This window comes from Gasterosteus aculeatus, chromosome 21, assembly GCF_964276395.1.
Source record: "Gasterosteus aculeatus chromosome 21, fGasAcu3.hap1.1, whole genome shotgun sequence".
NCBI classification, from domain to species: domain Eukaryota; kingdom Metazoa; phylum Chordata; class Actinopteri; order Perciformes; family Gasterosteidae; genus Gasterosteus; species Gasterosteus aculeatus.
This window is the reverse complement of record NC_135708.1, coordinates 18,501,610-18,516,813: the sequence shown is the minus strand read 5'-3', so window position 1 is coordinate 18,516,813 and position 15,204 is coordinate 18,501,610. Positions and strand designations below refer to the sequence as shown.

The 15,204-nt window shown below is 46.8% G+C and overlaps 3 protein-coding genes across 5 annotated transcripts; 1 reads left to right on the top strand and 2 right to left on the bottom strand.

Moving 5' to 3' along the window:
• Positions 1–5,100: 5,100 nt before the first annotated feature.
• Positions 5,101–10,744, bottom strand: LOC120811536 (carbonic anhydrase 1). Its single transcript, XM_040166965.2, has 7 exons — positions 10,456–10,744; positions 10,012–10,209; positions 8,432–8,550; positions 8,109–8,201; positions 7,957–8,019; positions 7,713–7,868; positions 5,101–6,492 (listed from the first exon to the last, which is right to left on the bottom strand). Exons 1-7 carry the CDS (start codon positions 10,487–10,489, stop codon positions 6,370–6,372), a joined length of 786 nt encoding a protein of 261 aa, XP_040022899.1. The 5' UTR covers positions 10,490–10,744; the 3' UTR covers positions 5,101–6,369.
• Positions 10,745–11,692: 948 nt separating this feature from the next.
• rad51b (RAD51 paralog B) lies at positions 11,693–13,008 on the bottom strand. The gene has a single exon (XM_040166963.2). The coding sequence runs from the start codon at positions 12,856–12,858 to the stop codon at positions 11,770–11,772; it is 1,089 nt and encodes a 362-aa protein (XP_040022897.2). The 5' UTR covers positions 12,859–13,008; the 3' UTR covers positions 11,693–11,769.
• Positions 12,599–14,967, top strand: rbis (ribosomal biogenesis factor). Of its 3 annotated transcripts, XM_078096125.1 has the most exons (5): positions 12,645–12,771; positions 12,989–13,079; positions 13,574–13,689; positions 13,762–13,878; positions 13,971–14,967. In XM_078096125.1, exons 3-5 carry the CDS (start codon positions 13,579–13,581, stop codon positions 14,034–14,036), a joined length of 294 nt encoding a protein of 97 aa, XP_077952251.1. In that variant the 5' UTR covers positions 12,645–12,771; positions 12,989–13,079; positions 13,574–13,578; the 3' UTR covers positions 14,037–14,967. The 3 variants fall into 3 exon arrangements, with proteins under 3 accessions (XP_040022901.1, XP_077952251.1, XP_077952250.1); XM_040166967.2 differs by lacking the exon at positions 12,989–13,079 and having other exon boundaries at positions 12,599–12,771; XM_078096124.1 differs by lacking the exon at positions 12,645–12,771 and having other exon boundaries at positions 12,989–13,517.
• The last annotated feature ends 237 nt before the right edge of the window (positions 14,968–15,204 follow it).

Here is a 15,204-nt window from a genome sequence, read left to right as displayed (position 1 = left end):
TACGAGAGGACATTTAAGATTGTAATAAACTAAATTAAGAAATCACTCTCATTCCACTGGCAGATTTTTTACAGTCTCATTATCCTCGAATCAAATGCACTATAAAAGATTACAGTAATCTGCAGATAGCAGGTGCAATTCAACCAGGAAACCAAACATTGGATCATTAATAAATAATCCAAAGCAAACACATACACGCCTTCAAATACGCACAGCGGTCACGGTCCAACTGAATACATTTAATGATTTGAACTACGAGGCAGAGTAAAATCACCGATCACTCCCTCTTAAAGTAACCGTAAAAACCCGAGACCCCATCGGGGAAAATCGAGCGCATTCACAATAAATGACTAGCCGAGTAAACGCAAACTTTCCCGCGAGAGACGGCCCTCCAGGAAACGCTGCCTCCCCGTGGGCGACGCCGCTGAGAGGACGCGGGGCCACGAGGAACGAGGGTGGGGTCACTGGACGGAATGAGAGAGTGAATAACTGGCTGTCGTCGCCCGTTTCAGGCGACGCGTCCAGCCCTCCATCTCCAACATCCGAGTTTGTCAACTTTTTGGTGTGCGTGAGAAAAAAAGCGAGGGACAAAGAGGGAAAGAGAGGGAGCGAGTCCAGAAACCAACAATTACGAGGACAAAGAGGAGGCCCGGAGCCGGTGGAGGCTTGGCTCGCTCTCACCGGGCCGGTGGCCTCGCTGAATGGACTCATTCTTCTTATCAGCGCGGCCGCCGGAGCAGCAGCGGGAGGAGGAGGAGGAGGAGGAGGAGGAGGACGGGGAGGAGGTGAGGTTCTGTGCAGGTGACCGAGATAAGGGTGTTCCTGAGCCGTATGAGGAGAGCGGCGGGGCCTCCAATGGCACCACACCGCTCTGCTATCAACCCCCCCCCCCCCCCCCGCACGTCCCCTCCGCTATCAGCAGAAAATGCTCTCGTGCCGGTCGGCCGATGTCGTTACGACGGCACATGGCCGATTCTTTGCGCCCGTGTCACGTGGCACGACAACGTAAAAAGATCGGTCAAGTTTGTCAAGCTTTAGAGCTTATGAACAACTTATTTACAGGTTTTTAAAAGAGGCTCACCAGCTACTCTCTGTCCCCGAGGGAAGGTGCATGAAAGGTTCCGTCCAATTCTCCCGAACCCCGACAGACCAGTATGAGGTACTGGTGCAGCAACACGAGGACGCGATGCCTCACATGGCTTCAACTGCAACAAAAGGTTTTGGTGATTTTACGTCAGCGATAACTCTCTCTAGATATGCAGGATACACATTAACAACCGCGTTCGTCTTCTTCTCAGCAAACGGTTCTCTAACTCCACTCAACTTTTATTCCCCGCAGAGTCGCTCCGACATTTGATTTAAGAGAAATAAAAGATGCCACAAAGGGAGACGATTAATAGCAAAGCTTTCAGCTAATGGATCACGATTTAAAGAAGTTGTTTGGGTTTATTTAGTTTCTCTGCATGGGAAACCAAATAGAGTGCTTCCACTTAAATGGATATTTGCATTTTTACTTTGAGTATTGACATATTTTGTTGTCCCCATGGATTAACATGTAAAAACACTGATGCTGGTGTTTGAGCCAAAGATCCTGTTGCAAACACAGAAATGACAGTTTGGGTTCATGGGTTCATTTTTAATGAAGTGATCACATTCTTCAAGAAGACAAATAATGACCAATATGATTTTCCAATTTCCCTTTAAATTAAACTGACTTTGCATGTAGCAAAGGGTCACACAGGGTCAGTGTTTGTTAATACTTCTTTGCAATACTTCCAAAGAAAGGAGTGTTGACTGACTTTTTTCTTAACAAATAAAGGAGGGTGTAATGAATTGAGTTTCCTCACATATGTCAGCGAAACACTCGACTTGAGAGGAGGGTGTTTACATAAAGTTGCAAGGACGACCAAGAGCAGGAAATTACCGCGGAAATTCGCTGTAGAAATGTTTACGCGAGGGCATTCTTCACCTGGTGCGACAAGCGCTGGGAGCCGAGTTTGAACTGATGACTTCTAGATGTGGGCACGAGGAGTTTTGCTACAGAAGCAGACATGAAACGAACGTGTCATTGATGTGTCATTGTTTAAAGAATGTGAGCGCAGCAGGAAACCACACGGGCCCGATGGCTGAAGGCCGCCAGACAACGCGTTCCGCTCCGGGAACAAAGCTGCATTTGCAGCTCCGATTCGTCCGCAAACGAAAAAAATTTCCGACACGTGGACCTCCCCACGCATCTGGTCCCTCCGACAGCTCACACGTCCCTACCAGAAGACGTGGTTGTTAAAGTACCATCGCACTGGTCACCTGCAACTTTGCATCTGAACAGCCGAGTAAGAGTTCTTGCTCTCAGGTGACACGGCGCCAGCTTGACGGACTCGACCGTGCGCCGCAGGAGGCGTCCATTCCCCCCCCGGCGTCGCTCTCGCTGTTGTCTCTGTGGCGTGTCCCCTTAACACAAGTCACCTGCTTGCACACTCGATTACGCGGGAAGCCGCTGAGAAGCCTCGAGGGAAAAGTGTGCTGCGCTGACCGGGACTACGCGCTGATGGTGGAGAATTAGCCCTGATTTGTTCGCCCCCCCCCCCCCTCCCTCTTGAATGATCAATAAATCCATTCAAACCACGATTCGCCATCACCGCGTCATGTGCTCCATGTGGGGCTCGGCAAAGTGTAACTAACGCAAATCTGTTACGACATCGAGGTTCCTGACCTCGCCGCAAGGCCGCGGCCCTGCAGGCCTCGTGTTTGTGAAAAGCGTGTTTGCAGACGAAAACACGCATGTAAGCGGGGGCCACATGTGTGCTACATGATGGCAAACACCCAGCAGCAGACCTCCACTCGGGCCAGCTGTCACAACAAGCAAGTGAGACGAGAAGAGGACAAAGGCAGCACCGGTGGGACGATAGGACACGGGGAAGGGAAGCTGCAGCGAGATGCAGAGGGTGGAGGAGATCAAAGCTGTTACGGAGGATGTAGAAAGGACGTCTTTGGTTTTATTTGCACGTGCACACTGGTTCGTTTGTGCAGAGAATGTCATTCCAAACCCCTGAGCCCCAACAGTGAAGACTATAAAAAGGCCTATGAAGCTTTCGCTGCCTTCAGCGTTCTAAATATATAAGACCCTTTTTGAAAGATTCTGGTGAAGTTTTGTTTAATCATGTGTTTTAAATGAACTCTTAACAGCACTGTTATCTAACTAGCGACTGCTGATACAATCTGGTGGGACAGATTGCAGGTTGCCTCCATGGCTTCATCCGTCCGGCGGGATTGATATCTAGAAACCCATCGCGTCTTTTTGTGGAATTTCAGGGCTCAGGCTTTGTCCTGGGAACAAGAGATTACACGAAACAAAGCAAATACCAGCTTTTCTAGAAATATGACGGACAGCTCATCTGATAGGCAGCAGTTCCTCGTACTTCACAACCAAACAGAGCGGGTGACCTCATGGTTGGGAAGGAGTTTGCACAGTGACTGTTTTTTTTTTTTAACACTGTACAACACGTTATTGATTCAGAGCCAGACAGACATCGCTCTCAGTTCTATCGATGTTTTGTGGACGGTGGCTCAGGGTCCACTGGGGGACAAATCCAGCTCTTAGAGCACTGTGCTGCGAACACCAGTTCCCCAGAACGACCAGCTGACACCAACCCTTCACGAGGGGGAGACGCGGAGACTGTTGATTAAAATCGGTGTCTCCTTCCCATCGAGGGTTAACGAGGGAGGTGAGAAGTGGAGTGTCGCTCGCCTCTCACAGGAGGTGGATTGCACAAGACGATTAGGATCTGGAGCTGAGGATCGTCCCGCACCTCATCAGTCAGAGTCGCCTTCAACAGATTTGTCCGGCAGTTATTTTCACAAGTACTTACGAATCCACAAACCGGAGCTGCTGTTTCAGATCGTTCATACAATATTTCGGGCTATTTTCCTTCCAGCTTGTTGAAAGAAAACATCAGGAATTCACACTTATTTCATAGATTTCTCCTAAATTCACCAAATGTGAGGATAAGATCGTGAGAATAACAAACGACAAAAATAATGAAATGATCTGGCATTGCGTTTGTCATATTTTTTTATTAATTTTTAGTAGACACAGTTTTTATTAATAAAAATAATAATATACAATACATTGTAGCACAGGAACTTTGATTGTAATGTTGCAATTGGTTAATTTGTTTCATATAAGATTAAACTACCAACAGGGAATATTTGCAATACAATGAACACAATTTCACACTTTGGTTTATTTACATCTGAAACAAACCCTATATTACAAGTTAACTATTGAGTATAGAGGTTCTGGAAGGAGGATTAGGTCACATTTGGACCGAGGCTAGCTGTTTCCACCTGTTTCCAGTCTTTATGCTAAGCTAAGCCAACCCTCTTGAATGACGTGAATGAGAACGGCATTTCCCTTTTTCTTAAACCCCCTTCAACAAAGTAAATAAGCTTATAAAATAAAATGTGAAACCATCTCTTCACTAAAGCATCAACACTGCATGTTGCAGACTCACAGCCACATGTTGTGTGTGGGTGTTTGCAAAGATGCATTTCTAATGAATGACCACCGAAAGATGAATATCGAGTTCAACAAAGTAGATACGCTTTTTTTCAAAATGTGAAACCATCTCTTTGCCAAAGCATCATCATCGCATGTTGCAGACTCACAGGTGCACAGGAAGATTGATAACATCTCATTTCTAATGAATGACTTCACTAAAAGATGAATATCGAGTAACTTTAACTACCATCCCCCCTACTGGGGTCCCTGAAGGCACCAGAGGCTGACCGGTGCTTTGTCATTCAACTGGTTCCTAATGGCTCCATATCATTGATTCCTGATTCTGTTTGGACTGTGTTGTTTTTAATAATGCATCATTAATTGGGATTCGGGTGACCTCCGTTTGCAGCTGTGACAGTTTTAATAGATCAAATATAATAGAAAGAGAAAATGTTTTGCATGGGCTCTAATTTTCAGTGACACGTTTGAAGGAAAAGACACACATTTCCTCGTGTGCTCGCTCAATTTGTGTTTGATGATGTATTTCTGAGTATATGTCTGACTCAAGTAATATGGATGAATCACGCAGAGACACTTAAAACTTTTTAGTTGTAAAATATATTTATTTCACTAGTAAAACACCCACTACAGAAATAGAATGACACCCAACAACAATCATAGGACACAATAACAAATATTGGCATTAGGCGCTTGTTTTTTGTTGTCCTTTTAATGTTAATAACAATCTTTCCATATAGCGTCAGAAATGCACGGGGGTCCAACACCAGAGGCCTTCGGGACCTCTGATGGTCTTTTGTCGGGCCTGACAGCAGGCGGCCACTATAATCTCATCCATTGGCAGCTCCTTTTCTTCCCTGGCCGGGTAATTTATTCCTTGGCTTTGTGTATTAGCCGCTATGGCTTCGCCCACGAGGCGATTGTGCGTTTTTAGCTTCAGCACGCTGTGATTTCAGAACAACACACGGAGGGGTTTCTTTTAAACACATTTCCTATAGAGAAAAAAAAAAGCGCATTCCTTTCTATTGCTATTTCACCAGGGCATCGAAATGCAGCCGAGCTTCTGGTTACCAAACCTAATGTAGGAATCACTTAAGACTTGCATAAGCTTTCAGGTTAAACAAAGAGAGAAAAAAAACACAGGAGGACAGGAGGATGAACCATTTTAAGTTTCGGCAGCAAAATACGAGCAATGAGCCCTTGTCATGATGTCGGGTATCAAACAGCAGCAGCCTGTCCTCGTGTCCTTGGCCGCTGTGGAATCGATAAGCAGGTCAGCGCCTATAGGCGTCACGTCTGCACGAGGCTGAGCGTGCCGTGTTGCGTGTGTATGTGCGCCAGAGGGGGGAGGGGGGGGGGGGGGTTCTGCGTCAATCGCTCGTGATGGAGGCGGCTGCAGCGTTTGGTTAAGCTGCTGCGATGCGAAGGGCTGCCAGTGAGACCGAGATTACAGACAGACTGCGTGTGTCTGTTTTTATCTGCACCTCACCCTCCCCGCAGATGGTGAAGTAGTCTCATCCTCCCCTCCCTGCCTACGTTGTGCGTTCTGCTTCCTGCTGGCACCATTTTGACTTTAACGCTTCCTTGTTGTTGTTGTTTTTCTTGCGGTATATCTCTGAAAACATTGGCACCAAAACTCTGAATCCTAGAAAACGGGCCATCTTGAAATCACGACGGGGAGTCTTTGCCGGCTCATAATTTACTGCTCAATCTCGCCGTTGGAATGGCCGGCGTTTAAAGCAACAGGCCACAGGAATTTTATTTATTTTTAAAAAGTTGGTTTGTGGCAAAGGAAGCTGACAGAAGAAAGGGGGGGTGGGGGGAGAGGGTGTAACGGGCCACCGGGCAGATCTTCATTTCTTGAAGGAAGCGCGGACGGAGCGACCCTTGAGCGGCTGGGGGGGTCGGTAGTTGTCCACCATGCAGCACTCGGCCTCGCCCTCAGCGGAGAAGAGCAGCTCGCGGAATTTCTTCATCTGTGAAAAGAAGACGTTCGCGTCAGTCATGACGCCGACCCGCCCGCTCGGTGGTGATCAGGGTGCTTTCTCGGCGAGCGTTCGCGGGAGAAGATCGATAGCACTCATGTACTAAATATGAAGCTGTAGCTGGCGGTCGGTTAGCTTAGCATTAGCAGGAGGAAGCAGCTCCGCCTTCCTCACCTTACGTGTCCTCATGCTAAACTCAAGCTAGCCGGATGCTAACTGTAGCGTGCAAAAAGAAAATCCCCCATGGAGGACTTCATTCCTGATCATATTTTACCAAAAGGAGTGCTTTCATACAAAAATGAACAAGATAACTGTGTGTAAACTTCATATTTACTGTAGAGACAGGAAAGAAGTATTGATTCTCTCACCAAACGCTCCAAAAAAACAAATAAGCGAATTCCCAAAAGACTCAAAAGTCAGACACGGTTAAAAGGAACCAGTCAACTTTCCCCGGCAGGGGGTCTGAGGAGCTATTTCAAAGGAGTCATCATTAACTCAGGCTAATGAATATGTCCATCGGAAGGACACCGCTTCAATCATTCATTATCTGCTTGAGCTGATGTTAATGGTTCCAAGTCTAAAGGTCGTATCAACACGTCTCACGTGTTCACCCTTGACTACTTGACCCTACTAAATAAATAAAAAATAAACATTAGAGCATAAAGGCGTTGTTATTTCTCACTCGACCTAAAGACTCCAACCACAAAGACAGACCTGCCCAATGGAGACTGTGAATTTAGATTAACGGGTGGTGAGAAGTCAAACATCCATTTCAGTGCCTGGATTACAGGTCATTTAAAAAGGAGTAAATACTCGACGTGTACTTCGGTTGCTCTTGATGAAATCCCCCATTGACTGAAGCTATAATGCAGAATAATGTGTTGGGTGCTCGGTTCCTGTTGACTCCCACACAGTGAAAAGAGAAACACGGTGGTGGAGAACCAGGGTCTGTGTGAACTCTTGTTCGCCCTTGTTCTCTCGCGTGGTTTTGTTCTTTTTCTTCTCATTCTGAAAGTGCCGTGTTGCCTTTCCTCCCCATTACAAAGGCTTCTTCTTCCCCTTTTTTGGTGCCGCTCAGCTGACCTGAACGAGCGAGCCGTGGATCTGGATCTGAGTGTGAGAGAGGATTTGTTCTAGACCACGGGGGGGGGGGGCACTCAGCCATGGCACCTGCAGCCGCTGAATGGGCTCCGTGAGCCGTGGCCTCATACCTGCTCGCGGCTGACGCTGATTGGCTCCTTGCAGACAATCCAGGTGACGCTCTCCAGCAGAGGGGGCGTGGTCAGGGAGCCGTCATAGGTCCAGTAGTCCAGGCAAGCAGGGAGCAAGGTGGAAGGGTCGAAGTCAGCGAAAGAGGTCTGCTTGCCCTGAGAACAGTGAAGGAAGCGGAGGACACGTCAGTGGGATTGTCATAAATCATTCAATTCCAGAGAACGTGTACTTATGGACGCCTACTTTGGCCTTGATGGCGCTGAAGGTGTTGAGGACCTCCTGGAGACTGGCGTTTGCACCACCGATCTGAAAAGCAGGAATTCACTCATGAACTTGATGATGTGTGCATTGCGTAGGCTACAAGTACGCACCGTGCTGGCTACGCTGTTACTGACCTCCAGGAAGACTCCAACCACAGCCAGCCCATCGGGCTTGCTCGCAGCCTCACCAAAACTTGCGTATTTGGTGTTCCAGTGAACCAGATGGAGCTGCGAATAAAGGGAAAACAAATAAACTACAAGACCCAATCACGTCAAACGTCATTTTATCTTAACAGTGGAGATCCTGTCATAACCTTCAGTGCCGAAAGGCCGATTGAAGTTTTATTTTGCTTCAAAAGACTCTTTTTTTAAACAACAATTTGGCTACAGTAACGATTACTGTCCGGCTCAACCTGTCTGAGCATCACTGTGATCAGCGCGGCTCCGCGGCTCCGTACCTCAGCAGGGTACTTGGTCCCGTTCACGGTGTGTTCGGAGCCCTTGTCGTCAGATGCTCCCCAGTGAAAGTGAAACTGCTTGAGCCTGTAGATCCCTGAGACGGGGCCGTCTTTCAGCGCTGCGGGACAAAACACACACACCACCCGTCAGGTCATCCCCCACTGAACCTGCAGGCGGCCCGACGACACTGGCTTTAAGTTGACCTTTCTGAGCAAAACATGTGAAAAGATTAGGTTAAAAAGATAAAAAGAAATGAATGTATATATATAAATGAGTTCATTATAGAATCACAGTGGCCAACTTCTTATTTCATAAAAGGAGACTCAGATCCTGTTGATAATATCAGGTCAAATACATTCATCCCTAAATGAAGTCCAGGTTTTGTCAAATCTCCACCCGATGTTACATAATGCATCTATTTGCAACAAATACTCCTTAGTATTGTTCTACTGCTGGTGCTCTGTTGGAAACACACACACACACACACACACACACACTCCAGACAGCATCAGTTTCATAGTCGGCCTCAAATGAATGAGAATTAATCATCAACACATCTGAGGTTGTGCGGGAGTTCAAGTGTCTCCTGGAAAGTATAAATAAACAGTTATTCATCGCTTCCACTGTGCACACGCATGATGCGTGATATGATGCGTGATATGATGCATGACGATGACCCGCAGACTTGTTGTCCTTTATTTAGCAAAGCAGGGCGGAGAATGAGGCATGTGGAATAAGAATTAAGTCTCTCGTCTAAGCAGACGGTGCTTTTGTGTTTTTTTCCCCATGCATATCCACCAGAGATAATCCATGATTATTTTCGTTGTGCAATAATATTCGTCATCATCCTTCAGATCAGATCAGCCTGAAGGACAACCAATCAAAAAGCCTCCTAATCTAAAATCCCCGTTCTTGTTTCTTTGCGGAATAAAATCGAAATGCAATTAACAAAAACGAAGCAACATGAACAACCCTGCGTATCTCCATATTCTACCCCGCGCATATTCTGCGCATTAACGGACAACCAGGTCAACGTCTGTTTGTAGAGGAACCTTCGATTTTGCGCTTTTGACCTCACAAAAGCGCAAAATCGCTGAAGAAAAGAGTCGGCGTGGGAACATGTTTGCTCGGGGTTACATTACCAATTCAATTAGTTTTCTGCATGCCTTGTGTTCAGGTTGCGAATTGGAGCCCCTGCAGCCTAATCACCTAAAGTATGTCAAATCCAACTCAATGAAAATCAAATAGATACAAATAAATATAAATCCGTCCGTTTGATCAAATCACGGCGCATTCCACATTAACATATATTAACATGCGTGACCTTCTTCTCCTTCTTGAATGTAAGAGCTGCTGTTTACACACAAACCGAAATGACGCATTGTGCAGGTTACTGCGTCCTATAAATCATTGTCTTTGTTTGAGTACCATTCGCCCCGCATCCCCTATATGCCGCAAATAACACCTCAATAATAATAATAAAAATAATGGTATGACACATTGTAAATGTTTCGATGTGTGCAGGTTGAGGCGCTCGTGGCTCCGCGGAGCGTTCATGCATTATTAACGCCGCACTAACTTGAGCTGTCGGTGTCATCGGCGAAGGTCACTTGGAAGGAATGTCCGTTGTTGAGGATCTCCAGGCAGGTGGAGGGGTCGTACTTCAGCCGCAGCGGCTTCAGCGCCGCGTCGTAGGATGAGGCGTCAGGTGCGATGTCAATGGGAGACTGGCGGGGTCCATTGGCAATAGGGAAGTTATCAGCCCATTTGTCGGGTCCTAAAATGAGACAATTACAATTTTAATGTTAGTATTCTACTTGAAATGTGCTTTTCTTTTTTTTAATGGCACATATTGGGGGTGGTGACGCGCGTAAAAGCCCCCACCCGCATGTACGGAATGAAAAATCTCTGCAGTGGCCGCTGCATTCCCATTAATTGTCACTGGAATGGCTCGTTTTAACCCCCCCCCCCCCAATAGCAATATAAGTAGCGTTATATCCTGTACGTGCGGTCAGCGCCTCACCGTTGTTCGCTGCGTATCCCCAAGCGTGAGACATTGCTATAGAGTTTGGATCAACGGGTACCTAGAGCTGTAATTCCCTAAAGCGGGTCGTCCCCAAAGCAGCCAGTGTCCTCCACCTGACAGCTGCAGACCTTTTATAGGGTCCCATGTGAGCGGTGTGTGTGTCGGGCTGGTGCGAGCCACATGATGTCCGCGCAATGACCGGGCGGAGTTTGGATGCGCCGCAGCGTTGCAACACTGAGGATCGATGGGTATCTCTCCCCCCTCCCCCCCCTTACCCCCCCCCCCCCTACAAGGTACATAGTCCTCGAATAGTCATATGTAAATTATAATTTAAATACGCGCAGGTGTATATCATAAGGGAATATATCATAAGGAACAAACTTGGTAGCTTAATAACAGTCATGCAATTGTAACAATTGAAACAATATTTGTATTTCTATAACATGGTTGAATTTGGATTTTTATCTTAAGAAACAGATTTTCAAGTGAATCTCCCAGCTAATAAAACAATAAGACGTGCGATTTACACGTTTATTACAAATACAAGTAATGTGTAACTATTTCCGTACGAGGACGGTTATTTGGATGGTTCTTGCAGAGCTCAGAACGACGTCACACCGGAGACCGACTGCACATCATTTCTTATTTATTTATTTATTTATCAGCGATGTGCAGCAAAAAGCCCATCCGCACTGATAAAGGATCAATGGGCACATTGTAATCAAGTATTACTGGACTCCAACACACATCAAGTATGTAGAAACAGAAAAGATTAAAAGGTGATGAATTGCTCTTCGTGAGGGATCTCTTCATCCTTCTATTGATGACGTCTCTTCCCAAAGTCCGATTGACAGTTTAATTGCTGCCTGGCGGCCGGTAGCTGCGCGTGCAACGACAGCTCCGTTGATCGGGAAGTCCTCCGCAGTAACGGCTTTATGGCGCCACCTGCTGGTGGCCAAAGAGAACACCGGGTCTCTGATGCCTCCTTTCCTTTCACCTCCTCTGAATATACATTATTATTCTGTATTATACCATTTAAGTCAGCATATCTTTGGAGTGGGCTTTAGTGTTTATGACAGAAGTGTTTTTATTTAATATGGTTACTTTATAGCACCACTGACAAGTTCAGTACACTGCTGTATATTTATACTATATCTGTATGCTGGTAAGGTCTCCCTCCAAAATGCTGTTTAATGTGATGCAACTTTGATGAGTGAGGATGCCACAAGTCGGGTGGGATTATGCATTGGCTTTAATCATGTAACCGTCTCATATTCTGGCCTCACACACACACACACACACACACGTGTGTCATTGCTGCGTTTGTCCAGTTAAGTCCATATTGGTCAGGTTGCAGTTGAATTCCGTCTGCACCCTGATAGGTTGGAGGCCTGGGTCCGTGCCCTCGTACGAGGCCTCCTGAGCGTCCTCCCCGTCGATGCAGATCCCCTGCTTCTCGATGGTGTAGTTGAGCACGGCGAACGGAGCCACGGGGGACTTGGCTATCAGTATCTGTCTCCGGCGCGAGTCCGCGTACTGGACAATGAGGCGCGTGTTGACGCTGTGACTCCACGTGTTCCCCAGGGCGGCGGTGACGTACCCGGTGTTCCCCTCCGGCCCTTGACCCCCCACGTGAGTCGTGACCTGGTTGGTGAGAACCACGGGTATGTTGAACTGGTGGGCCAGGTACTTGAGGGTGGAGGCCTCGTGGCTCAGCATGTCGCTGCGGCGCATCAGGTTGCCCGGCAACGTCGTGTCAAACTCCTTCCTCACCACAGAGGCCACGGAGTCCAGGATGAGGAGACCCGCTCCCGTTGAGATGATGTCCTCCTCCAGTCTGTCCAGCCTGTTCAGGACGTTTCGACAGGTGAGCTCCCTGAAGAGGTGCACCCGCCCGGCCATCTGCAGGACTCTCTCCTTGCAGCTGAAGCGGTCTGGGAAGCGGCTGCGCGCGATCTCCACCAGCCTCTCGGCGGAGAACGCGGCCTCGGTGTCTATGTAGATCACGCCGCCGCCCAGGCCGCCCTCGCTCTCCGGCAGCGTGGCCAAGACGCTCAGCATCAGGCACATCTGCGTCTTCCCGCAGCCGGAGGGGCCCGTCACCTCCGTGAGGCTCCCCCGGGGCAGGCCGCCCCTCAGCAGTCTGTCCAGGGCGGGCAGCGACGTGGGGAAGCAGGAGTGCCGCCTCCACAGCTCCAGAGCCGCGGTGACGGGCGGTGCGACGGCTCCGCTCACCGACCGCAGCAGCTCCGACGCCCTGCGGAAGCTCAGGCCGGCGGCGGTCATCACCTCGACGGCGGTCAGAGACAGCAGGTCCTTACAAGTCTCTATGTGATGTCGCTTCAGCTGCTCGCACATCTCGTCGGAGACGCCGGCTCGCTTCAGTTTTATCGTCGCCATGTTGGCGTGTTTTTTACTGTGTCTACATCAACCGTTTTGAGGCGACAACGACGTAAAACTCGTCTGTCCGTCCTTTTCATCTCTTCTTCTTCTTCTTCTGCTTCTTCTTCACCACATTTGACAACAACAGTCGTCGCACGCTGATGACGTAGCAGGAAGGTTCCCGTCGCAGCAGCACACACGTGAGGATATAAACACCAGCGACCAGCTCCTAAAACACGGTCCGTTTATGGCGAATTGTTAAGCAATGGACGCAGTTTTCTAAACAATTTTCTAAAGAAATTAGCCTTATTTAGTGAAATGATTCGAATGATGATGGAAAAACGTGATACATGTATCGTGCGACACAGATGTGCGGTGCGGCAACGCTAGCTGGCAACAACACCTCGCGTTATATTTGACGAACTTATAAAACACGAACGTTAGTTCGATCAGTGCGGGAGGAAATTACTCAAATATTTTAAAAAAATTGCAAAAACGCTTGCATATGTGTGTTTTCTCCCTATTCATATGCAGTATTTCCAAATCATAAATTAGGCTTATTCGTACATCTTCTTAACCGCATCTGCATCTGTTTGCTGCTGAGTGTGGGAGACCCGTGGACAACCTGGAACTATCTCAAACATCCGTCTTTTTGGTTTGAGTAGAGAGCCTGTGAGGTCAGGAGAGATCCCTCCTACGGAGCAATCAAAGCCAACTGTTGTTCTCTCCTCAGGTAACATGGGGAAGAATAAACAAAAGGGGAAGAAACAGAAGAACGTCTTCCATGTGGCGAACAAGCACTTGAAGAACAAGAACAAAGCCAAACCGGTGACGACGACGCTCAAACACGTAAGTCTCGCTTTCACAAGGGTGTTTCGTGTCTTTCTTTCTAGCATATACGTTTGATATGTGGCCTCGCAGATCAACGCGGTGAAGAATGACAAAGTGGAGAACCTCAATCAAGTCTTCACAGAAGTCCAGATGGATGTTCGGAGTATTTCCAAGTCCGTCGCTCCCGAAACAAAGAAGCAAGCGAAGGTCGGAGTTAAAATTCTTTTTTTTTTTTATCATCTGGCATCGTAAGCCTTTTTAAAGTAAGAAGGGTAACGGGTGTATTTTTCTGTCTGCAGGTCAGGGAGCCACCAAAGGAATCTGTCAACGTGGACGGTGCCGCTCAACTCTTCTCTCAGCTGTGATGGAGCTTGAATCGCTCATCAACTCGGGGACAAGCCGACTGCACGAGTCTCTGTGTGGGACATGAAACAACAAAGTCAGCGTATACGTCCAATGCATTTTTACATTTTACGTCAAAGACTGCAGATGAGCTCAAAATTAGGAGTTCATGCTCATTGCGTATTAAGAAAACCGTGTGTGTAATTTAAGCATTCTGTGTAAGAAATGTCATTAATTTGACTGACTTGTGCTCGCGGTCAATTGTCAAGTTTTAGTAACAAAGGAGGTTTCTTTTTGTTACTAATGCGTATTATTTTATTTTAAATTTTGACAAGTTTGCTTTCATTGGGCTGCAACTAATGACTATTTTCCTTTTTGATTAATCTGCCGATTATGTCCTTGATTAATTGATGACTTGTTTTGAAATGTTATATTTCCCATGATAAAAAAAACAATAATTTGTTAACTATTGTATAAAATAAAAGACCCATCTCAATCTTCACACTTAAGCAGATGGAATCAGATCATTTACTTTTTATTGCTAGGAGAATGATAATTTCAGCCAATTAATTACAAAATACTTGCTAATTCATTTCCTATTTATTGAATTGTTTCATCTCTTTTCTTAACAGTTGACATGAGTGCTCAGTGGTTTCTTCCTCTTCAGTGTGGATGCAATTTAAGACAAACATTTTCAAGAGAATGATACAGCAATAAGCACTTTATTATATCATCTTTGTGTTTTTTTAAGCCCGTTTTTTTCCAAAGCAGTTCAAGCTTCACACCTTTATTTTCATGCTGTTCATACTCTGAATTTCATGTAAATGAAGTCACAAAGGACATCATTGCTGCTGCTGTTTGTAGAGATGAAAGTGTTTGTTTCAAAGCGTTTTCCCTCATTAAAACTTGATGTAGGTGTCTACAAAACCGGAATAAACTGAGAAATTCACAGAACGTGCGTTTTTGTTTCAGAGAGGTTTGGATTTGACTCATCTCATCTCAATTGGTATATTTTGCTTCAACCCTCAGCATTGAAGCGAGGCTGCTGCCGTGTCCTCAGTGGGATTAGTTTGGATTTAACTCATTTTGAGCTTTTTGTTGCTGGACTGAATCTCGCTGCCAGGTGTTTCTGTTATTCCGTCCACTCTTGCCTGTTACAGCCATCGATTTCACACTCGTTTCTTTTAGAGC

Bases quoted from the DNA above. Each gene is read 5' to 3' on its own strand.
- rad51b (XM_040166963.2), bottom strand. From the start codon at position 12,858: ATGGCGACGATAAAACTGAAGCGAGCCGGCGTCTCCGACGAGATGTGC.
- rbis (XM_040166967.2), top strand. From the start codon at position 13,579: ATGGGGAAGAATAAACAAAAGGGGAAGAAACAGAAGAACGTCTTCCAT. The intron at 13,690-13,761 runs GTAAGTCTCGCT...GTGGCCTCGCAG, and splicing joins TGACGACGACGCTCAAACAC to ATCAACGCGGTGAAGAATGA. The intron at 13,879-13,970 runs GTCGGAGTTAAA...TTCTGTCTGCAG, and splicing joins AAACAAAGAAGCAAGCGAAG to GTCAGGGAGCCACCAAAGGA.
- LOC120811536 (XM_040166965.2), bottom strand. From the start codon at position 10,489: ATGTCTCACGCTTGGGGATACGCAGCGAACAACG. The intron at 10,210-10,455 runs GTGAGGCGCTGA...GTCTCATTTTAG, and splicing joins GGGATACGCAGCGAACAACG to GACCCGACAAATGGGCTGAT. The intron at 7,869-7,956 runs GTAGGCGTCCAT...CACTGTTCTCAG, and splicing joins TCAGCGCCATCAAGGCCAAA to GGCAAGCAGACCTCTTTCGC.